General features: G+C 37.9%; 1 protein-coding gene across 1 annotated transcript in view; it reads right to left on the bottom strand.

Annotated features, from left to right (window-relative positions):
* DDX10 (DEAD-box helicase 10) overlaps positions 1-26,295 on the bottom strand; it is a 165,406-nt gene that overhangs the window by 95,128 nt on the left and 43,983 nt on the right. Inside the window, exon 13 of the mRNA XM_027638406.1 lies at positions 21,172-21,643. Within this exon, the coding sequence (XP_027494207.1) occupies positions 21,172-21,643 (472 nt within the window). The remainder of the gene's footprint in view (positions 1-21,171; positions 21,644-26,295) is intronic.

The raw sequence follows: 26,295 nt of genomic DNA on the forward strand, positions 1-26,295 counted from the left end.
TCTCTTTTTAAAAGTGATAAGTTACCTTAAAGATCCTTTTACTTAACCATCTTAACAACAATTTTGAAATTTAACTATTCCTGTAATTACTTAACCTCTTCGAAAGAAAAGAAATAAGTTCTTTTGCTGTTTTCATAATAAAAAGCATTAAAAAAATAAAACATTTTCTACTTTAGAGGTAGTCCAGTAATTTTGAAGGTTTTTGCAAGATTTTTTTTTTCCTTTTTAAATATACTCACCACCATCCCTAATCTCCTGAAGACAGCACAGTTTCAAGCCATATAAGAAAAATGACAACCTGAAGAAGCAAAACTCTGGTCCTTTTTACGTAACTTTTAAGTCTACAATCTCAATTCAATCATTTGCATCTGCATCTAAACAAATATACACAGTTGTCTGCACTGGTTTCAATTTCTACTTGAAGTTGGACACAAAGTAAAGAAAAAAAAGAGCAACTCAGGAATCCCAAAATCCCTCCCAGAATTCTTCTGAAATCAGCAGTAATATTTGCTTTTTGCCTGCATCACTGCAATAGAGGAGATGAAGGATTAACCAACTCTAGAGCAAGCCCATGTGTCAGGCTTACTCACTTTTTCTTATCAGACTCCTAATGACTGGGGACAGCGGTGTCTCAGCTTAGGACAATTTGAGGTTGGCTGTGTTGCCCGTCATGTTCATGCCACATTAATGTATAAAGCTGTTCAGTCATCAGCTCTAGAATTTTTGCAGAGTACAACCATAAGGTTTTTGTCTTATCAAAGTGTACTGCTTCAGCCTGAAGTGCCACACCAGAAATCAGGACCTGACTGTTGAACATGTGAGGCATCCAGCAGTGGTGGCTGTGCTGCAAGGTGAAGTCACTGCGCTGAATAGCTGACGCCTGGGAGCCCTGACTATGCTTTGGGATGCTCCTGATACTCCTTAGTGTACATACCTGTCCATCAGGTGTATTACCAATCTGCCACATAACCATATCAAAATAGAATCAGGAAGGACCGCAAAACACCATCTGAACCAACTTCTCACAGGAAAGGGAGTTGACATGAGATTATCTAGCATGCTGTCCAGACATCTCTTGAAAACATTCAGCAGAGGGGAACATTGCTCCAGTGATTGATTGTTCGCCAAATTGACTGTTCTCAAAATACTCACTTTTAAAAATATTTTACCTTGATACTGTGCAAGTCTGAGAATTCCAATAGAAATCAAGCAAGTGCTTAAATGAATGACAGCCTTTATCCTAACAATCCTGACATTTAAGACACAGAACAGTAGGCAAACCTTAGCTAGCCTGGCACACTGGCAGAGCCTAGAGCTCCTCCTGCTGCAAGAACTTCCATGCTGAAACCAAGACAGTCCCAAAGACAAACTACAATCCTCTTGACTGCACTGCAATACTCAATCGAAGCTGCCAATTTCATTGGCACAGAACTAAAAACTGCTGCAACAATAACCTGACATTAATTCTGGGCATAAAAGCACCACATTTTCAAATCAGAAAGTATTCAACAAATATACATTGTACTTGTTAAAATATTTCTGTGACCTCTATGCAAATATTTCACAATGTGTGAAAATACAAGAGATAATTATAGTTTGAATCATTACCACAAAGCCAATACCTACTAATACCCGTTCCATAGCATCTTTTGACAAAGCTTTCATTAATTTAAGTTTCAACAAATGGCCAAAAGTCTAAGAAGTTATGCACACTTGCAGGTTGAATAAGCATGCAAAATATATCATGGATTATATCAATAAAACTATTCTCAAATGCCAAGTCCTAATTTTCCATTTGTCATTTTAACTACAGAGCATTAACAAAATAATAATTTCAAACACTAGGAACACAAGCCAATGTTGACTTTGAATAATATTTTTACTATTCTGCAAATTAAAATCTGCTTTTTAAGCTATGACAAATATTTTTTTTTAGAATAATGAAGGGATTTAATACAGTACAAATCTTTTCTCTTTGTGTCTCTGGACCTCATTTTTCTACACCAGTCAACATTTTTAAAAACTACAGAAAACCCTTTCACACATTTGTGGTAAAAGACAACAAAGACCAAACATTTGCTTCTGACACATCCTAGACAAGTGTTAAAGCTGTACTTGGAGCATATATCAGCATCACCATGATCCAGGTCACACTAATTTTCCATCTCAGAATAAAAAAGGAGGATTTTTACATAGGTATTTCATAACTGTGCTTATTTTTATTTTTGGGAGACACAGTCACGCACAAGCTCTGGCCTACCTCACCACTGTGTCACCCTCTTGAACAGTAAGGTAACACAATGTGAGGCCTTGTATAGGGGACACCTAAATAAGAAACCAAAAACAATGCTATAAAGATTTAAAGGAAAGTTTACTTTTGCCTTTTCATAGACCTTTACCAAGTTAAGTTACTCTACGACTCCCTTTTTAAATAGACAGAATAGAGAAGCTTTCTATTTTACAAGGATGATATACTGAACTTGTTCAATCTGTCACTCAAAGAAACACCATAAAGCACAAAAGCATTTCTTCTCCATACAAATTTGAGTTGTTCATGTTTGTTGTGAAACAGACTTTAAACAAGCAAGCATAACTAACATATGTTCAATTTCACTGTGATTATTTTGGGCTTGTTTTATGCAGAAAAACAAGTATCTGTATACACTCAAGTTAAAACAGATATTCACATGTAATTTATACTGTGCTCATTAATCTCTTTTCATCTGTACTGAAATATTTGAAATGACCTTACTCTTCAAACAACAGTACTGGTATAGTTTGTTTTTCCATTCACTCCACCAGTATATGAGACTGGGTACTCACTGCTCACAGGAGGACTCATACCTTCTGCATTTTCCTGACACTCCTGTGTCATAGCCACAAGCCACTCTACCTTATCCTTTCACTGGAACACTTTCCAATATCTAATTTGTAAATGGATCAACTGTCAGCACTGAAAATGGCATTGGACAATATTGATATTCCCCTTGAGAATACCACTTAATAGGTTTATGCAAATTATGTACCTTTTATTTACTGCCCTAACCAAATCTAAAGGGAACAGGTTGTCAGTAACAGCTCCGTTCTCCAGTCACATGCTCAGCTCACTCATTAGGGTGGTTGAGCACAGCACTTAGATTGTCATTCAAGAAATAATAAAGGATCTCTTGGGACATATTGCCAAGGCAAGTATACTCATGGAGTCTTCATAAAGTACAAAATTACAAACTCAATTATTTGCTAAAAATCTGGACAAGCAAAGTGCTTTAAAACTTCAGGGTTATTTGAAGTACATCTTCACATTCAAGTGAATGCAAGGAAATGCACCAATGGGTACTGCAAGCTGGCTGCTGTCATGGCCACTGAAAAGCATTTCTGAGAGGAGAATCATCACACATTGGTTATACAAATGTATTTTATATATTACCTTTAAACTTTCCTGTTTCAGATGCAAGTATCAACTCTATTTCAAAAGCATGGGGCACAGAGAATGAGATTAAGATGCAAGTCCATGCAAAAAGAATAAACACTTTCTGAGTTCTATTTTTGGGGGAGCTGATGCTGTTTAGAGTGAGGAGCTTTCAGATTTCCAAACTACCCCACATATGAGCATATCTTGCTTGAGTACTAGGGATGCCAGCAAAAGTCAACGCACATAACAGCAGTCTGTCAGCCTCACCACTTAAGCATACGTGCAAGGTCAGATTTGTTTTCCAATTCATGAATATTCTAGTTGCCAAGATCAAGATATTATTTTCATTTGCCAAGTAAGCTGCAATACTACAGCCTGTGTCACTGAGTTGATTTATAGAACCACAGACCCATAAAATCATTCAGGTTGGAAAAGAAAGACCTTTAAGATCATTAAATCCAACCATTAACCCAGTACTTCTAGCTTCACTAAACCATGTCCCTCAGTGCCACATCTACATGTCTTTTAAACACCTCCAAGGATAGTGACTCCACCACTTCCCTGGGCAGCCTACTTCAGTGTTTGACAACCCCTTCTGGGAAGAAATTTTTCCTAATATCCAATCTAAAACTCCCCTGGTGCAACTTTAGCTTGTCTCCTCTTGTCTCATCACTTGTTACCTGGGAGAAGAGACCAACTCTCACCTGGTTACAACCTCCTTTCAGGCAGTTATAGAAGAACAGTAGAGAATGATAAGGTCCCCCCTGAGGCTCCTTTCCTCCAGGCTAAACAACCCCAGCTCCCTCAGCTGCTCCTCATCAGACTCACACTAGACCCTTCCCCAGCTTCACTGCCCTTCTCTGGACATGCTCCAGCACCTCAATGTCTTTCTTGCACTGAGGGGCCCAAAACTGAACACAGGATTTGAGCTGCGGCCTCACCAGTGCCAAGTACAGGGGGGATGGTCACTGTCTTGGTCCTGCTGGCCACACTATTGCTGATACAGGCCAGGATGCCATTGGCCTTCTGTACTACTGTACATTTTACATATTTAATTCCAGACTTCTAGTATTTAATTTCTAGTCATAATACTATTCTGCAAGTCAAGCATAAGGTTTTCATTGAATCACAGAATGACTTGGGTTGGAAGGGACCTTAAAGATCATCTAGCTCCAATCCCCTTGCCATGGGCAGGGACATGTTGCACTAGACCAGGTTGCTCAGAGCCCCATATAACCGGGTCTTAAATACTTCCAGGATGGGGCATCCACACCTTCTCTGGATAACCTGTTCCAGTGCTTCATCAACCTTACAGTAAAAATTCTTTTTCCTAATATCTAATCTAAACCCACTTTCTTTTAGTTTTAATCCATTCCCCCTTGTCCTATAACTACATGCTCTTATAAATAGTCCCTCTCCATCTTTCCTGTAGGCTCCCTTCAGGTACTGGAAGGCCAGAATTAGGCAACTAAGAAGTCTTCTCTTTTCCAGGTTGAACAACTCTAGCTCTTCCTTGTAGGAGAGGTGCTCCATCCTTCTAATCATCTGTGAATGCACTTAGAGGAATAACCATTTAAGCATCACCATGTATATTAAGTGCTTTGCAAAAGGGCCAGAAGAATTTGCTAACCTGCCTCAGGCCATGCAGAAAGGTCTCTGACAATTCCTAAAGGAAACATTCCTTCTGAAGCAGTTACCTTTTTTCACCTCTGAGTCTACCCAAAAGGTTTCATCCACCTTAACCTGCCTTCAAGAGACTGAAAAAAAAATATCCCTCTTTTATATCTTCAAGAACTGAATAGTTCATCTCCCAAAAAAATCACACTTATTCAACGCAGCATTTTGATGCACTCAGTTTGGAAAAGCCTGTGTGGAGAATACAGGATACTGCTGCTGTCTCAGTGTTTCTGTGCTGAGCAACTATTACAAAAAATAATATTTTACGCACCTTCCCTTCCCTCCCGCCCCAGACAGCATCAAAAAATTGTCTCTGCGGTTGTCTACCACTCATCACTCTGCCTATACTAACCAGCTGTCAAATCCAGGTCTGGGACAGCGGGCACATTACTCACTACACAGTTGGGATTGGCAGTACTTCTCAATAAAGCTCAAGAGGGAGTTCTTGGGTAGAGATTTTTGTTGTTGTTGTTTGTTTGTTTGAAGATTCTTTCAACTAAAGTTTTAAGCGCTTTCATCAACAACCCATATATCAGAATAACCTAATTAGCCTAGGTCCAATATTTGGAAGTGCTCTCTGTTGTGTATGCAGCTAGCCACTGAAGCTTTCCAACACAAGCACAGCCCATTTAGATCTTTCAATTCATTTATTCATTAACAGTTTGGGGGGTTGCCAACTCAATATTAAAAGTGACAGATGTTCACAAAATAATGTCTAACAACTGCAGCAGCTTTCTGATAAAACAGAAAGTAGGTTTCACTGGCTTAACTGCCATTAGCATATTCAACACAAAGTAAGAATACAATAAAAAGGTGAAGTATTAACAATCAACACATTTTAAATTAGCTCATGTCCCAGAAGAACTAAAGAATTCTAATTGCCACAGAAATTCCCACTTCTGTTTGCATTTCAGTGTGGTTTTACCTTTCCTCCTTAAGTTTATTATTTCTATATACTTTTTCAATATTACGACTATATATGCCTTTTGGTTGAGCCATACCTTCTCTGAAATTTGCCTAGAACAAAACAAAACCAAAAAGCTCAAATCCCTTCCCTCCCTGTGAGTAATTAGAGCCAATGCTAAATAAAAGTTAGGCGACTTTTGCTGCTCCTGGATCACAGTGGGCATCTTCATAAGTTCCAGCTACTAACCATAGCCACATACACAGAAGGAAATCATGTTCATTGCATAAACAAAAGGGATTACTCGGTTTTCCTCAAATCTAGCTACTCATTACCATATACAGCCATAACATAAATCCTATCCTCCACCATCTCAATCTACACCTGAAGGTAAGCACCACTGCTTACATTACAATAATCCTTGAAGGGGGGTTCAGAAACACCTATCACTGTTCCCTGGAATTAATATGAAATCTTTGCATCCAGCCTTATTTAAATATAAAAATGAGTTCAATATGGTATCAACTCATTCTCTTTCCTGAAAATCAGATGACCAGCATTTCAGATTAAATACAAGACTGGTAGCAAATTTATCTTTCTGTACAAAGAAAACTGACTAGTTAGTAATTCTCTCCTTCAAGTCAGCTAACTCCTGTACTTGTGACAGAGTCAGCACTAACAAAAAGAAAAACAACACAAAGGAAGTAAGAGAGAAGGGAACACAACATGAGGTACACCTCTTGTAAAAAATAAGTTTATCCTATAACCATTATATGAAATATCTTCAATAACAAAACTGCCTGAGAGAGGGGTATACCCTGCTTCCCTGTGGCCTTTGCCAATTGTCTTCCAAAACAGGGTATCTTCCAGGCAATCACAAAACATGGAAAAATTCCTGTTAAAGAGTCAGTACTCCTAGCTGAGACTGTAAGAAATACCATAAAAATTAAAATCTTCATCAGCAGACTCTTGCCACTTACATCAGCAAAATTAACCCCATATAAAATGTTCTGAGTTCAGGGATTCAACAGTAAAATTTCTTAGGAAAGATGTTAAAGGCAGAAATATTTGGGTAGCATCTGTTTCATATATATAGACACATACACATGAATTACACATATATGAAACTAAACTTATATAAATTTTTATTTTATAGAATATAATGTACTTTTATACATTATATACATATACACTTTGTATATATGAAACATATGAGGATTAAATATTTTATGTACATAAAATACGTATCTTTTTTTAAAGAAAAGTTTAAGACAACCCCAGTCTGTCACACAAATTAATCATACACTGAATCCTGAGTGGTTGGTAGCTTAGCAAATCAGTAAATTTACTCAAGTGAAAAGAAAACAGGGTCAATTCCAATTCACCTCTGATCTGCTTGCTGACCTTATCCTTATGACAACTATAAAATTCAACTATATTATCCTTGAGATCCTATTAAAATAGGAGAAGAATGCAATTTCATCAGACAGAGTTTGACATTCATATGCCCCAGGTACCACTGCACAAACACTGACTTTCTATTTTGTACCAAGTCCTTTTAGGCAGTAGCTATATATTCCAGCAGGACACTATGAAGGACAGATGGAAAAGGCAGATGATAGACAGTCCTAAACTGTTCATTGATAGATTTCAGCCCCTCTTCTGAACTTAAGAGAACAGCAGAAGTCTGTTTCAAGACAGTGAAACTCAGCTATAATTCACTGATGTAGGCAAGATAGAACGTCCGCTTTCAGAGAACTCCAAAGATAACAGCTAGAGCTTTTCCTTTTTAAGATATACAAGAAAAATAAAAAAGGAAAGGTAAGTTTAAAAAGCCTGAATGCACTGCTCAAATTCACATTGTAGTTTATCATGAGACCTAAACTTTCACCTTCAACGGTTCTCCATCATTTTGCAAATGCAAAAACCCAGCTCACAAACATCAGACATTGAAGTACACAGAACTGCTCAATGAATTTTAAGTAACTTATGTGTAAACAAAAGAAGATGATTTTTACATAGCATTAAAATTGAGCTCATAGCATTTGCTCAGAGTAAACAAACCAAACTGAGGAAAACAAATAAGTAACAGGTACATAGTTTGATATAACCTGGTTTTCTCCCATCATCTTTAATTTCCTTAACTGCTATATAATCTCTCATGACCGAAGAACCTGAGTCACCCTATATTAATGTCATCATGCTCAAACACAGTTATACTTGTGAAAAACTTCATGTCACCCATAGATAAACAACTGGCTTGTTATTATGTTGAGCCACCTCATTAAACATTCCCAAGGTAAACCCTGATCACTGACATCTGTAAAGACAGTAATGAGCTTCGAGAGCCTAGTACCTCTTTGCAAATATATTTATGGCTTTAACCAGCATATGGTACTTTTCCTGTGAATCACAAATGCCGACATTTCAAGTAGGATGAAATTCTACAGGAATTGATGAAAAGTGCCAAAGAGAATTAAGAATATGAAGTTTGGGTTCACTCCTGAAACAAATTTAGTAGTTGGGGTATTTCAAAATTAAATACTCACTATTTCACTGACTTTGTGGCAACAGTATTAGCCTAGTGTTCTGGTTTTGACAAGGGTAGCATTAATTTTACCCCTTGTAGCTAGTATGGGGTTATTTTTTTGGATTTGTGCCAGAAACAGTCTTGATAACACAGGGATGTTTTTGCTACTGCTAAGAAGGGCTTACCCCGATCCAAGGCCTTTTCTGCCTCTCACCTCACCCTACCAGCCAGTGGGCTGCGTGTGTACAAGGTGTTGGGGAAGGGACACAGCCAAGACAGCTGACCCCAAAGGACCCAAGGGACATTCCAGACCATATGGCATCATGCTCAGTATATAAAGCTGAGGGGAGAAGAAGGAAGGCGGGGATGTTTGGAGTGATGGTGTTAATCTTCCCAACTCACTGTTATGCGTTATGGAAAACTCAGCTTTCCCAGGGATGGTTGAACACCTGCCTGTCCATGGGAAGCGGTTAATGAATTCCTTGGTTTGCTTTGCTTGCGTGTGCAGCTTTTGCTTTACCTATTAAACTGTCTTCAACTCAAATCAGGAGTTCTTCCATTTTTATTCTTCTGATTCTCTCCCCTGTCCCACTGGGGTGGAGTGAGCAAGCAGGTATATGGTGCTCAGTTACCAGTTGGGGTTAAACCATGAAAATCAACAACCCAGAATTAAAATCAACAATCCAGAATTAAAAGTTTGAATACTTAATATAAACATTAACCTCCTGAATATGTACAGAACTGCCATATTAATCTATCTTTAATCCTTATTTGATAAAAATGTCAATTTGAGCTTTCCTGCAGCAAAAATGAGAACAAATTTAGTTTAAAATATGTCTTTTAGTAGCACTGCATTGTTCAGATGAATAACTGAGAAGAGCAGCTAATAATTCTTTAGTTGTAAAATCTTTAGACACAGATACATGCATAAAAATTGCTCTAGCTAATTATTTCACCTACCTTCCCCCTTACCTTCAGACTTGAGAGACAGAATGCAGCAGTAGAAACACCTATTCCTCCAGTTCAAATGCTAAACTCCCTGCCATTAATGCCCCTTTACCTAACTGGGTGAGTACCTTCAGAGTTACCAATTAACCCATAAGGAATCATGCAGTGAAGTCACTCCTTTGGGAGAGGAGGAATGCTGAAGCATTGTGGTCCTGAAAAAGCTAAAGCAGCAGAAAGAGGTGAGACACAAGGAAGTACAGACATCTACTGTCAGGGTAGCTCAACTCCTTTCATGGCAGAGGTCAAGTGCCAGTTTGGGCCCTTACACGCCTGGCCCTGAGGAAGCAGCTGTGATTTGCTGGACAATGTTCCCCACCCTGCCTGCAGGAGCTCTCACTGCAGCAGCCGCCTGTAGCCATAACAGCACAGCCCAACAGCCCATCCGCTCACTGGGACACAGCCACAGCCTCCCTCATCCAGGAAAAGACAAAGAAACTGGAAAAAAACTATTTCCTGCCTGTCACCTGACTCACCCCAGCAAAACTCAAGCACCTTGAAGAGCTTTCTCCCTCAGTCCCTTCTCCCTAACTATGACAGGACAGCACCTTCTTACAGATTCTTCGTATCTCACTGACGTATCAGTTGCTCTACCAACTCGGTAGCAGCCAACATCTCACACCAGCAGAGAACGTACCCTTTTCTAGATTCCCTCCTAAGGTCCAGACAGGAGAAAAATCATGATGTAAAATGAGATCTGCTCCAATTTACTCCACATCTTTTTTTCAGGAAAATATCTAAAGAACTGTCTGGCTCTGAAGATATTACAGTCCAGAAGTTCCAGTACTACAAATCAGAAATGCCTGTACCAACACATAGGCAAGAAATTCGTCTAGCTAAAGACCCACAGAAGCATGACAAGCAAGATCAGTTTTCAACTATATCAGTTACCACCTACCCCAACACTAGCACAGTGTGGATGCCTGGACAGCTCTACCAATTTTCAGAGACCACAGCATTTACGTTACATTCAGGTGGGTATGTAACAACAGCATCATTTGAAATTCTTTTTAACTATTATTCCAGTAACTAAAGAAAAAATTGAAAATAACATGTCAACAGCTATGTTTCAATAAGATGCTCACACTTGATAAAAGACTCAATCTAAAATTACATTTCAATTCTCCAATGTTTTTCCACTGGAAGAATTTAATGTTTCTCATAACACTATTTACTGTTTAGTCTCTTTTCGACTTACCCAATAAATATTCCATTATAACTGTCTTTGTTTTAATCACTAGCAGCTGTTCTACGTTACATCATGAAATGTTCTAGAAGACTCTTATTGCTCATAAGTGCTTAAAAAGTGTCTAAAGGAAAAATAAAATATGAATGTTATTTTTCCAAGCATAAAAGAAGATTAGCAGTAACCAAGAAATTTCAAGATTGATTATCTTCAATGACTCAATGAAAAATTCATCTGTACTAAAAAGAATAAAATACTTTTTGAAAATGTAGAGAAGTTAAAGTAATTTGTGTATTAAATTTCCCATGTAAAAAGGACTGTGAAAGTAGAGCCACAAGAACAAAACTGGCTTTTGAAAACATAGCATCTCCTTGGCTTACAGTACATGCTGATCTTGCAACCAGTGAGAGAAAGATTACCTGCAGATGTGGTATAAAGAACTTTTCTCTTTCTTTTAAGGTTTGCCTTATAAAGATAATTTTAACACTTGAACCAGCAAGGTGCAGAAATTTGACTCAAGTTCACTCAGTCAAAATATACAACCTTCAACGCCCACACCATCCTTTCCATACCTAAGGAACTATGGGATGCCTTCCAAATTACTTCCAACTCTTGCTAACATTCAGTTACAAACTGTCCATAAGCTAGAAGCTGCCTTAATTTGCATTTGCACATTGCATTTTCAATTTATATCATGTCATTCACTTCCTCCGTAACAGTATCACATTTTCTTCTCACATTCTTCTGAGTGCTAAAATAAGTCCCTCTGGCAGGTCAAAGGAATATCTCCTAGAGTATCTTTATTCTCCACTGCTGTCCTCTTATTATGCCCCCGTTGTCTTTATTCTTCAATCTCATTCCCATCTCTTCAATACAACATGAACAAATTAGCAAATTTGCAGATGACACCAAGCTGCAGGGGAGTGTCAATCAGCTGGAAGGCAGGAGGGCGCTGCAGAGGGACCTGGACAGGTTGGAGAGTTGGGTTGATTCCAACAGGATGAGGTTCAACAAGGCCAAGTGTTGGGTTCTCCACTTTGGTCACAACAACCCTGTGCGGTGCTACAGGCTGGGGACAGAGTGGCTGGAGAGCAGGCAGGTAGAAAGGGACCTGGGAGTTTGGATTGACAGGAAGCTGAACATGAGCCAGCAGTGTGCCCAGGTGGCCAAGAAGGCCAATGGCAGCCTGGCCTGGATCAGGAACACTGAGGCCAGCAGGACCAGGGAAGTGATTCTTCCCCTGGACTCAGCATTGGTGAGGCCACACCTGGAGTACTGTGTCCAGTTCTGGGCCCCTCAGTTCAGGAAGGATATTGAGGTGCTGGAGCAGGTCCAGAGAAGAGCAACAAGGCTGGTGAAGGGACTCGAGCACAAGTCCTGTCAGGAGAGGCTGAGGGAGCTGCGGTTCTTTAGCCTGGAGAAGAAGAGGCTCAGGGGAGACCTCATCACTCTCTACAACTCCCTGAAAGGAGGTTGCAGCCAGGTGGGCGTTGGTCTCTTCTCCCAGGCAACCAGCAGTAGGACAAGAGGGCATGGTCTTAAGCTGTGCCAGGGGAGGTTTAGGTTGGATATTAGGAAGAATTTGTTTACAGAGAGGGTAATCAGGCATTGGAATGGGCTGCCCAGGGAAGTGGTGGATTCTCCGCCCCTGGAGATTTTTAAGATGAGATTGGATGTGGCACTTAGTGCCATGGTCTAGTAACCATGGCAGTAGTGGATCAAGGGTTGGACTTGATGATCTCAGAGGTCCTTTCCAACCCAGTAGATTCTATGATTCTATGATGATTTTATGAAATGAGCTAAATCACTGGAAAAAGTAATTGGTAGTGGTGGATTTTGAATCTCTTCATCTCTCCAGATCCAGAAAGGATGCCTTTTGAAATATGTAATTATGTAAAATTCAGTTTTTGCAGTCAATACAGGAGTGATAGAGTAAAATAACTGGGTTATAATGTCCAAGGAAGTCAGACCAGATGACCACTTCCCTTTACATCTATAAAATGCAAATACTGTAGCCCTAAAGAGCTGTAGGAAAGGAAAGCACATATTAGTTGAGTAGTCAATAATCAAAAATGTAGTAGTGAGCAACACACTAACACATATTCAAAAATAAATGCAAAAGAAGTGGTATAATTTTTCATGAAACATGATGTTAAGATAGACAGGAACTTGCAGACAGTATCCTGTGGGTTCCCCAAGGATGTGGTTCTAAAGATGCCTCATGGATTTGTCACACCCATACAAAACTACCACGTATCAGCTCTAGTATCTCACCGTATTCTCCTTTCTCCCTTCAATCCTCTCTTTACACCAGACCAAATAGCTTCTGTCACAGCTACTTACAAAGCTTTACTTTACAATGTGCCCCCTTCTTCGAACACTGCTTCTAAACTGATCTAAGAGCTATATGTACTAGAAACTCCCATTTAAAATTTGCATCCCAAAGCTGGAGATACGATGAATATTTCTTTTCAGTCACTGATCAAAATATACTTTTGTATTAACAATCACTGACCTACCAGATTTTTCTCATTGATAATAATGATCAGTAGCAGAAATCAATGCTTTCTTGCTACCACATCATTCTGGCATATAGCATACACATAAATATATTCCAGATGGTATACTTATTTTTAAGAAGTTTCATCTTTTTGTGACCACCATAAAAATGAATCAACAAACAAGAAGTTATTTATACTTCTCAGACAACATTGTTTGGTAAACTATTGGTACAATAGCTAGAGAAAGTAACAAACTACTATAACCCACAGCTGTTAAATAAAAAATAAAAACACCTAGTATTTTATCTGAGACTGTAACACTGTTCCACAAATGCCAAGTAAAACACCATGAAAGCAAAGACACACAATTTTAAATTTATTCTGCAAATATAATTTCCATCTACAATTCAAGTGAATCTCAAATTTCAACCTGAAGGGAGAACCTCAATAAACAGGACATAAGAAAACACAGTGAAAACCTGTCTTGCAAATACAGTACCCATCCATGAGCCAGGACACAAATTTTCACAAAACTCTTTCGAAGTTGCCCTCTTCCCATGCTCAATATAACACCAACTAGACATCACAGGAAATAATAGCAACAGTTCACAGAGACTTATTCTTTAGTAGAGATTATCTAATTCTAGGTCAGCATGCTATTCTCAAAATACACAAGCAAACTGAGGATTTACTCATCTCTGCAAACCCACATCAGTGAGTTCCAGTGGTTGTAATACAATAGAATCCAGCGGAACATGTGCCAACTGCATTACAAGCCTGTGAACAGTGATAGCTGAAGTACATTTGGATAGGTGTATCTCAATGTAAACAAGCCTCAGATGGAAAGGCTTAAGGCAGCTGTTAATTTGCATCTTAGTATTATCAGCTTGCTCTTCTATTGCCTTCCATTTAAAAAAAAAAAAAAAAAAAACAAAAACCAAAAAAAAAAAACCACCACAACTTGGGACTAACATTGGGATTTGTGACCTCACCAAAGGGACTTCATGCTCTGCATTAATGAGATCTAAAGTAGCCAAACGCAAGAATATTACCTATAAGTAAGAACCAACAGAACTCGGACTAGAACTGTATGTATATACAGGGGAAGAGTGGTCACTGAAAAATAGTATTTCCCCAAAACTAAGAGGGATATGCACTACAAAAGATTTATGAAGACAGAAATACATGCTGTCGTTTTATGCTCTGCAAGACCTGGTCTCTCTGTGAACCTGGTGGAAAGCTGTCACTGCAGAGATGGTGTTTTGCCACTCTACCACTGACTCAGAGACAACGCAAACAAAACATCAACTAATATTAATTTTGCTCAATGTGGAGATAATGGAAACAAGAAAGGTACTTTCAGCAACTCCAGTTTAAAATGAACAGTGTCAGTACTAACTATTATTTCAGACAGATATTGGTTTGTGTTCCCTTCCCAGAATACTCATAGCAAAGTCTGCATTGCACAAGTACCTCAGACACACTCCTCTTCCACTCTGCTCGCAGATAAAACTAATTTTAAAAACCACATTGGCTTTTCTTCTCCAGCTGCCTACCTATGCAGTCTCTCTGCAAGAAGCACAGTCACTATTACCACAGAAAAATAACATGAAAGACAGTTTTAAAGAATGCTTTGTGGTCTTGATCACACAGGGGACAAATCTGAGAAAAAATATACTGTCATTTAGCTCCTCAAAAAGTTACCTGTGTCATTTTGTTTTCCCACTCAAGGACACCCATCTGTATGCTTTCCTGAGTGATTTACTAATGCACCCCATTTTCTTCAGGCATGTTTGCCAGACATCTCACTTCTCAAGCACAACCGTGTTGCTTCACAGAGATCCACACAGAACATATGGGCCATAAGGAGCAGGTAAAGCAGTGTATCTTGATCCGACGAGCATCAGCTAGCTGAACACTTCTTGCAAGAGGAACAAACACACACGTAGCTCAGGCAAAGGAGAGAAACCACCCCACACTGAAATAAGTGGAAAGCTACCACAGAAACAGCATGGTAAAGGATAAGAACACCTCGAAGACTTCCCAGCCAGGCTGGCCCAAAGACATTTATTCTTCATTTATTTTTTACTGAAATAAAGTCAGAGGCTGTAGTCTTAGTTGTTTTAATTTCCTTTCACTCATTCAAAGCAAAGCTTCTTTCAGAGATTTTTATCCCTAGAAGCAACAGCTGTTGCTTTCTCCAAGATGGAGAGCAGAGAGACCAGCCTGCAGAAGGTAAGAGACTCCATCCCAGTTGGCCCTGACAATACTATGATTCTTCATAGCTGGGGACAAACCAAAGTCTCATGGAAACAAGGAGCATCAGCTCCATGCAACCAAGGAGACTTCCTGTGATCACTGGCCTAGCTCCTGGTCAGTCAGCAGGTTGATATTCAGAAACACCATACTAAACACATTTTTCCTTTTTAAAATAGTCACTAAATTACAATCTGTAGCTTGTTAGTAATACTGTAATGAATTACCCAGGGACTCACTTTGGCTAATAGCTGATGAATCATTACCAAACCCACAAATTTTATCTCCATAATTATCAAACTATTTCAGCCAAAAATTACACAGCTCTGACACAAATTTAGAAATCTGCCCCAAAATATTGTTTAAAATATGCAGAGGTAGTTTGTTAGGCAATGCTTATGGTAGCAGATGTCTGTATCAGAGAAGACATTCACTATACAGCAAAGAATAATTCTCATAATTTTAACTATATACTGTGCTGACAGGTAATTGAAAGACTCCAGATACGTATTTGCTAGTTGGTCTGCATTATTACTATTTCAGGAAGCAGCACTTCCTTTAAAAATTAGTGTTGTGTAATTTCTAGTAGCATTTCACAATTTTAGCACTCAACTTCTAGAAAACCACTTATCCAAAACTACGTCATAGTTATACATACTTCCAATGCCTTCGCCCAGCAAGCACTGAGGAAACTGTGGCATTTTAGAATTTACAAATCCTATGGATTCAGAGACTATTGATTACAACTAGGCAGATTTAATTTGGTTCATTCACCCTCATCTATGAAACTCTTGCAATATATTAAATAAGGTTATAAATCAGTGATAAAGAACAATTAAAACCGAGGGTGTTAGTTCAGGCTTGAGTAACCTACTGGAAGTATTTAATGAATAGGATTTTAGTGAATCATTTTAAATAATACAGCACTCTAATATTTCTTGAGATGCAAGACCACAGATCCCTCTCAGTCATTTCAGGTCTGTTTAATTGCAAGACAAAGCACACACATCACCACAACCTAAATTTACACCAGACACTGAAACCTGAGCATGCTCACAGCACTCTGCACAGCATGAACCATCAATCCCCTAGAAAGATCTCCACTAATGAACAGGTTCAAAACTTTTAGACTGTTTAAAATAAATTTCAAAGTACTTCAGTGAAGTTAGCCACAGAAACACTACAAAATAGCTTCCTCTCATTAGGACAGCAAATGATGTGGTAGGTCAGCAGATTCAGCAGAGTGAAGACAACCTGCGAGGTGCTTCAGGTAGCACGTGGAATTAAGGATTTTTTTTAACCCACAGCTTCACTAACTAAAAAAGAAAGTATTGACTTTTATTTAACTTAAAAATAAATAACTTCTCTATTTTCTCTGCCAGAATGCCAGCTTTGCAACATGTCTCCAAGGAAAAATGGAGACGTTGCTCTCTTTAGAGCTAGCAGGCTGCTCGGAGCAGCTTTCTTCTCTTGGACAGAAAACACTGCTACAGCAGGAACAAAGAAGGCTACCCCTAAGGGAAACACTGTTACCAGAGCCAGCCAGCTTGCTCCCTTGCTGCTTCTTCCCTCCTTTGGGTATTTTCTATGCTGCTGTCCCCTAGGAGATTATGTCCTCACTTTGGTGCATATTAAATCATGTTTCCTTGATCCATTTACTGGGCAAAGTCCACATAACAAAGAGCTATCACCCTCTGCTTCTTGGTATAGACTCACTAATCATCTCTAGTTAGGGAGATTTACCTTTGTTTCTTCTTTCCTCCTTTTATAAACATGTACGTATCCAAGTCATAATATGTCAGTTTATAGTGTTTATGTGTTTGAGAACTGTAAGAAAATTTCACTGTATGTAATATTATTGAACTGCAGGGCAAGCCAAGTAGCTGAGACAGAATCATGGCACATAAAATAATTTCCCACTATAGTATTCAAACAGCAGGCTCTTCAAGAGTCCAGATTAACTCTAAGGAATCTGGGAGTGCTACTTAAAGCAGTCCCCTGTATGCTTTTGCTTGTTACAGTGTTCCAAGCAGTCAGCAAACACACCTGAAAAGTTTTAGGGGTCCATAAAACAAGGAATGGGGGCACAGAGAGGAAGTCAGAGCAATCTTAAGAACTTAGCAATTTAGTATTTTTTCAGGCTGAAACAGAGATTCAAGAGCAGAAGACAAGTCTGACAGTATGCGATATGTTTGACAAGTTGACTCAAAGTATGAACGAAACCAAGAAAAAATATTATAGGCTTAATCTTAGTTCTCAAAATAAATAATGCTTAAAATTTAACAAGTATAGCCCTTGAATTGCCTAATGCAACAACTAATTTCGTGCAATTAGCATTGGAAACAAAGTTTGTAACCAGGGAGTACTTACAGCCTTTGCAACATCAATACTGCTAAAAAGTGTTAAATGCACTTTAAAAGAATAATTTCCATAATGTTAACACAACAGCTAAATACTGCCTATCTGCTAGTGGCTCTATGGATATAGCTGACCTTCTTTTTATGCATAAGAGCATTATACTTCTAAATAAGTCCCATGAGTTATATCACCAGCTAAAAATCCTGACATATCTAAGTAAAATTCATAAATTGAGCAGCCAGTGAGTACCTCTTAAAAAATGAGCTCAGAAGCTCATAACAAAATTGCAACATCTGCCAAGGTCTTTCACCTTATCCAAGGCTTCTCCTTTTATACAACAATGCAGAGAACAAACTTTTCTTTTTTATCTGTTGTCACAAAACGATGGAGACAGAGTACGCACGTGGCCAATGGCCGCAATAAGAAAGGGAAACAGTGGAATTGAGCCAAAAGTCACACTGTTAGAAGGATTAACACTGGATGTGTCCCACTTCACATTATGATCTACCTTTCACTGTTAGGTTGGGTACCATGTACCCAACAACAACAACAACAACAAAATGTTCTATGAAAATCCCACAAATCCCCTTCCACTCCATCATCAGTTTAAATAAACCCTGCTCCTTCTGACTAGTTCCTTTCCCTTGTTACAAAGATGGATGAGCCAACTCCACCTTGTAATCAAAGGTCCGGGCACTACAACACCACACAGAATACTCGGAGCCAGCCTAACACCTCTTCCTGCTCCTTCTTCCATTGGAGGGACTAGGGTAGACACAAGGATGAGAAACCAATGGCGTCTTTAACAACAGCTACTCAAAAATTAAAACTGAACATAATGTTTCCATTTACAAAACATATCCTGAAGCTCAGTGATCACAGCAAGCGGGACTATTTCGCTGCCAAAAGAAGCGTAACACAAAAATAGTGAAATTGCAAAATCAATCACACATATTAAAAGTATAAAGGCAAACTGAATTCAAACTTTGGGGGTAAACTCAAAATCCTCCCTTTAGATGACCACATACCAATGTTTGCACAGGACTCCTACCTTACTTAACACACAGAATAAATTTTTCAAAAAACCCCTCTAACCAATGTAGCAGAATATACACTGTATGTTCATACTTAAAAACTTCTATCCAGAAAATATACAAATGGGGAAAAAATATAAAAAGTGTTGCACATTACCAATTTGGTTTCAAGATCCACAAAATAAGGTGTTGAGAAATACAAGTGAAATAAAAAATGCAAAATGTCTGAGTTTTTCTATGTAATTTCTACTATGTGCATTTGTATAACAAAACATTAAAAGTTAATATAGATAGAAACCTATATTCTCTTATTCTTACTAAAAACAGAATCCTTACATTTAAAGCATTCCACAATCTATGAACAATTTTCACAGTAACTACTCTAATAAACCCCACAATACTGTATGCATTGATCAAGACTCTTTCCCACAGTTATGCAGAGCATGCTCTGCATTTCTACTTTCTAAAAATTAGATATTTCACTACCATAAGCATTTCTGCAGGAGATGATTTAAATATAATTTAAGTTCTTAATGACACAGATCTTGAAACTTTTCATTTTTTTGGTCAGAGTTGCTTAGAAGAGTAACTAAATATTTCATTATTATGCCCCCAAGTACAGGATACTTCAGGTGATACAAGGTCTTCCACACTTGCACACCAAGTACAAACCACTAACACTCACTGCAGTTTATAAACACTGAATCACAAAAAATAATGTCTGACTTGCCTGAAATAAACTAACCTATAAATGTTTAATGCTGGAAAACTGTTAAAAGGTTATCCGTGAGGCTAAAAATTACTTTCTAAATCACTTGTATTTTTCATAAAATTTCTTTTGTTTATTCTTTTACCTCAAAGTTTCACCTTTTACCATTTCCTGAACAAAACTTTGCAATATACAAAAACAGCATGAAATTGTCTGTATATTTCAGCATGCAAAATTGTAGAAGCAATAAGAAAGCTGTGGGAACACCATTCTTTAAATAAGGCAGAAATATTTTACTTCACTTTGTTTTTAAAATAGCTATTTCTTTTCTACATGAAACTGAAATTTATTAATAAATATAAGCTACTGCCTGGCAGTGATTCTGCCTGGGCAGAACCACTCTGGCCTAGAATAACAGGAACAGAAAGTTCATTCCAGGACCATCCCTGTTTCCATAGTTCTCAGACAAGATGGCAACCTGCAGCAGTCTCCTCACAGTAGAGAAGAGAGCGCAGGCAGTGGTCGGATTACTGTGCAACTGCTCATCTTTCACGAAGATAGCTGATAAAACTAGTTCATACACTTTACTACACACTAAAGGAAACATGCTGGTTATAAATGCAGCTAGTGGGCTGATTAGCATTAAGGTCATGAGAAGTGCCCTGTGTTGTTAAGTAATAGCATACAAAAAAAAAAAGATTTAAAATACCAGTTGGAAAAATAAATACTTTGCTTAACAGGAGGTTCCCCTTGCATGCATATAAGTTCAGAAAAACATCTTGCTGAACCAGATGACTATTTCATTCGCATCTTTTTACTACAGAAATATAGCTGTGAGATAGCAAAGGATACACCAAAAGAAAAAAATCACAATATGCAAATACCAAATGTGCTCTACAGAAATAATAATTAAAAAAAAACCCACACAAAATCACCCTTACTCAGATTAAATGAAAGCAACATTTCTCAGAACACCAAGGACAGAAATATCCAAACTATAAAGCTACTCTCCAGGGAAATGAAAGATTTACACGAATACTTTTAACAAGCCTTTATAACCATGCTTTGCACTCTCTCTGATACTGGCTCAATTCTGAATTGCAAAAGTCCTTTTGAAAGTAAAAATGTTTGAAAGTTACGTTTTTTTAAAGATCATTTTGTTACGATTTCTACTGAGAAGTGGCTCATTATGTATTGCAATTCTGTTCCCAGTGCTATAAACTGCAGTTCAGCATTGAAATTACGACTGAAAGTGGCAGCTATTTAGAGAGGTACAAGCGAATTAGTAAGTGATAAGAATTAAAACTGTCAAAATTTCCCAGGTATTCAACTCCTATTATTCATAAATTAAAGCAAGTACAAGGATATTCAGTATAGCAAATAAAACTACTTTATGCTAACTAACTGCATAAAATGATAAAAGCTTAAGTCACACCACTTATTTTTTTGGGAGTATTTATGACCCCTGATACACATACACAACACATCTGACTTCGAGTATTCTACTAAGGGTAGAATTTTCTCTTTCTCCTCCTTCCTTGGAGCATGCCCTATATAAAATCATTATGATCCATGAGCCTTACTGTCAAGTGCACTTACCGGTGCTGGATTATCTTTACTTTCAACACCAAAAACATCCCGTTGTTTCACTGTTAGCAAATCAAGACCTTTAGTATCATCATCATCGTCGTCATCATCATCTTCAAAGAACTGCACGGAGTCTGAGTTTGGTACCCTGCTTGGTACAGGACCTTCTTTTTCTGCCTCTTCCTCCTCAGATAGTTCTTTCAACTCATCCTCAGACTCGCCACTCTCCTCAGCACCTTCACTGGAAGAACATTCCTCTATTTCTTTCCTTCTCTCATTTTCCTTTGTTTTGTTAACAGATGTTTTTCCACTGAAATTAGTTCCACGTTTCTCCACTCTTTCCTCATTTATTGAGGAGAGGGTATTTTCATTTTGCTCTGTCTCATCTGAGTGATCTGTCCCATTGGCTGCCTCATTTGCACATAGCTGTTTCCGAACTCTTTGAAGAAACCTCACACGAGGTGCCATTGCAAGACCAAGTGACCTAAAGCATGAAATTAAACAATAAATTAATTTAAAAGGTAGATACACAAAATTTTACTAAATTAGAATACGTCATTGATGGCTCAAGTAATTAAATTTCAATCACGATAATTCATTTTGATCAACACATTTACAAAAATCCAGCTTCAAAAATACAAGTGAATATTGGAAGAGGAAGGAATATGAAGTAACTGAGAACTATCAAGAAGAGTTAAAAACCTCCCAGGAAGAAAAGCAAACTAAGAAGCTGCAAAGTTGTAGATATGACCCAATTATCTATGATTCACAGTAAAATGTAGTGGAAGAAACACCAGTGTAATTTGGTATTGAAGATACATGGATACCATACCAAGGACTGAGCTAGCATTGACCTGTCAGCGTGCTTCACTGTTGGTAGTGCACTCAGAACATTATCCCCACCATCTCAAAGTGACTGAGAGATTATAAGAACAAACACAGTATGGATAAAAGACTAATGGCAGAAAAAGTTGAGGGAGAGACATTTTTCCCTTAAAGGTAATTTCACCTGCTTGCACCACTCTACTGCAAGGTCTTACCTTCATGATATATGTAACTAGTAGTGCCAACAAAACTATTCTTTTATCCAGTTGGTTATGACAATTCAAAGTTAAACAAATACTCATTAGATGAAGGGACAAAAATTGGGCAAAAAACAGAAATCCTGTCTATCAACCCTACTGGAGAGCACTGCATGGGAACAGATTCCCTGTCTCCAACAGCTCCTTTGACTTCTTCTTCAACTTTGTAATTGTCCACTATTATTACACCTGACTCTGTCAAATCTAAATTGAGAAAAAGCAATATTTAAAGTCTCTTTCAGAATTCATGAGCTGCCATATTAGGTGAATAAAAAAATGTGAGGGGACACTGGTACTGTACAAGGAACACACAGAGACCACAGCGACATTTAAAAACACACGATACAGAACAGATAGCATTAGTATTACCTGGGGCTTGTACATACATTTAACAAAGGAATAAAGGATTTAACCAGCTACACTGGCTACATATATACACATGCACACACACATATAAAACACTAGCCCCTTTCAATTCAGAATATGCATAGCTATACACCACCTCTCCTCACAATGTTGCTTGCTGCTATCAAGTAGACAGCATTATTTCTTCTTTCCACCACACAGCTCTGAATAAAGAAACCTGAGTTATAGCATAGGAGAAAAATCAAATCTATACTCCCTGGCAGAAGAGTCATTATAACCAGTCCATGAAGCATAAAAAAGGTACTGCAGAGCAGCAAGAGTGGATTGTAGGCCCTGGAGAGTCTTGAACTGTTAACGATGGCCAATGGGACAGAGTAGTCAAACAGAGGGGCACTCTGCTTAAGTAACAAACAAAAAAAACCCCAAATGCAACCACGGTTGTGGTTAAACAGTGCACTTTTGGTACCAGCCACAGGTTAAAACACTGAAAAGTGGGCATGCACACGAAAAGCAACCCACACTGTTAGGATAAGGAACAAGTCTTTCAACAAATAAAGTTTATTTTTAATGTAAAAATTTTGGTGTAGTATTTCTGATAACTCAGCACTCTTATTCCACATGCAATTAACAGCAGTAACAAAGAAAACAGAGTTTTATGAAAAAAATCAAAGGAAATTTTTATGCAATGTATTTTGCACATTTACTGACAGTGCACTGCTAAGAGCTTTGGGAACTGAAACTGGAGAAACAATCTTCAATTTGTTTTAGTGTTTGACAGCAAACACTACCTACCTTTGCAATGAAAGGATGTGTTAAAAGTTTGGCCTATTGACTAAGTGTAATGGAAATAACCAAACAAAGCAGATGTAATGCTTCACTGCAGCAGCTAGAGGCCGTTCAAACATGGAATTGGGCCTTAACATCAGGCACAGTAAAACACACATCAAGAGATTGTTGCATTCAATCTCTTCAGCAAGGGAATCAAAGTTGCAAGAGACAAATCCTTTGCAAGAGAAACGTTTTTTTGCTCTTCCAGATTTTGCAATCAGTGTTCGCTTCTCTTTCTCCTGAAGACAGGCACAATGTACACAGAGTTGAAAACTCCAATTCTCTCAGAGCTTTTCTTCTATGCTTCCAGAGCTGCATCAAAGATCAGGGTTTGACAAGGTGAAAAAACTATTCTCTCCACAGCAAAAGTTACAAAACAGACAGGAAGAGCAGCACATGATGTGGACGAGACTTCACCACAGGTTTTTTTTTCATTCAGCCATGAAATTCCATTTGCCACAGTGCTGTACTGCACTGACATCTTACTTAATAACTAAATAAAATTAATTATCAGTTAGCGTTGGCAAATTTTTCTACGCTGCTTAGCAACCCTACCAAAAAAGACCAGTGCAATCAGAATTCAAATTACTTCTGAACCAAAAGAATACAGACCTCAGACATAAGGGAGACAGAAGGCGTTAAGGTCAATTTTATTTGGTACGAAAGTAATAGTAGATAAGCTCAGACAAAGTGCATGCAATAATCCCCAAATAATTTTAATTACATAGCTTCCCAAAGAAATGTCAGCATTTTCACTCATTACTGCCTCTTTTTCACAGTATCTTCCAAGTGGAGAACAACCTGGGACAAACACATTCTACTGTTGCTAAAAGCCTCCTCAGAAGCTTTTTGTAAGATTTGATTGTTTCTTTAGAAATTATTTCTTAATCATTTGCCAAATCTATAGCTCATTCATACTAAAAAAACTCAATACATGAACCAGTTTTTCTTTTCATAAACTAGAAAGGGCAATATTAGTTTACAATGATTCATTACACGCCACTCAGACCACAATACTACTCTAACTGAAGTTACAGGTATTTTTTGATTTTAGCACTAGCGTTTCACACACTCATCTGGAATAAGAAGGGTGCACGGTTTTCTGATAAATATAGACAAAAAGCGGGTAGGTTGTTTAGTGAGATTTCATAAATTCTAACACACTAAAAACATACTAACACAACAATGTAGCCCTCAGATTATGGTAGCCTTTAAATGGTAACACAAATTCAGCTGACAAACCAAGTGACAATCCTGTTTCATATTGTGGAATGACTTCTTGAGAGCAAGCTCTTCCAGAAAGACATTTTAAATCAGCTTCTAAAAGCAATACTGAAACCAATGGATTATTTTGCTACTATAAATCACATTTCTAATCAAGTGAAACTGAGGTGGCCAGACATCAGCATTCTCTAAAGTTAATTAGGGAATGAATAGATGTAACTAAACAAATGGCATACAGTGCTCAAGTACCTCTGTTAAGTACTCAAGTAAGTAAGTAAGTTCACAGGGATTTCAGGAAATATGTTAAAAGAGTAAAATTGCAAAGAAATAACCCTGTATGGCTTTAAAGAGAATACTACTTTTGTTTCTATTGAATAAGGAGGATCAAACATTAATAAACTTTTTTTAAATTAATTTAAATAAATAGTGTAACATACTTAAAATACTGCCTTTTCTATGGTTTGTTAATTGTGCTTATCAAAGACCTTGAGTGTGTTTACATTAACATAAGTTCACTATGTCTCTATTTGGATAAGAGAAAAGCTGGCCATCTCTCTTAACTCCTTAAAGATTGAATCTTAAGACACTCAAAGCAAAATCTGTCCTTGCACAAAACAAATTAAACCAGAAATGTAAGACCAGTCCAACCTTTAAAGATTTAAGTGTCACAAATGTTCATAACCTGCACCTAGAAGATTGCTAGTCCTTTTTGAAATATGAGCCAGTTGTAAAGAATCTGAGGTCACTTATGTTGAACTGCTGCACAACAGTTTTAGACAAGTTAGTGATTCACCCTAATATTAACCTACTACATTTACTAAATATAAGACATATTCCATTAGTGAACTTCTTCAGAATTATTTGAACACATAAAAACACAGCCCAGTGATTACTTTTACTGTAGAATAGGTTCAGACAAAGATTTAAAATAGCTTGAAAAAGGTTAAATACTCCCAGAAGCTATTTCAACAGAAGAAGTATGTATTACTTGCCTTGCAATATATGCTACATCTATGTTTAACATTTAAAATGTTTTCAGAAGACAGGATGAGCAACCATTCGAAAACAGGAGAAATCACATCAATTGAAGTGACACAAATGTGAACTAACAGGCTTTCCAGATGGTCTGATTAATAAACAAAATGAACAGAGAAATTGCCTTTGCTGTGCTATTTACTTACCAGTCAGCTTTATTCCTCTACATTAAGGAGCTCTAATGCCTATTCAAGAGCTTATGGGTCAGGCCCAAAAAGAAGGTGAACAAAGAGGATGTTATGGTTTTAATCTAATCACTCAAAAGACCAAGATGTAGTCTTCCTTACAGAAGCAAAAGGAATCTCAACACTGCAGTTGCAAGCTCTGGTGTTTTTGGTACCTGAGCCACCCTGACACCTACTCAAAGGACAAAACAGCACAGCACAAGTAACAAGGCTTTCTGGAGTGCATTAAAAAAATCCTTTCTTCAAGTAGCTGGCTTGGTCAACTCTGAGAGGCACTCTACTGGAACTGTTTCTTATGCATATGCAAATACATTTACTTCTAAGGTGAGTGAAGCTTAATAGCAAGCTTGGCTGCAGATTGAGAAAAGGTAGCTCAAGATCATAGAAGAAATTAGGAAGATGACTAAGAGAATAAT

Source organism: Corapipo altera, unplaced genomic scaffold, assembly GCF_003945725.1.
Source record: "Corapipo altera isolate COAL_440 unplaced genomic scaffold, ASM394572v1 0, whole genome shotgun sequence".
In the NCBI taxonomy this organism is placed as follows: Eukaryota; Metazoa; Chordata; class Aves; order Passeriformes; family Pipridae; genus Corapipo; species Corapipo altera.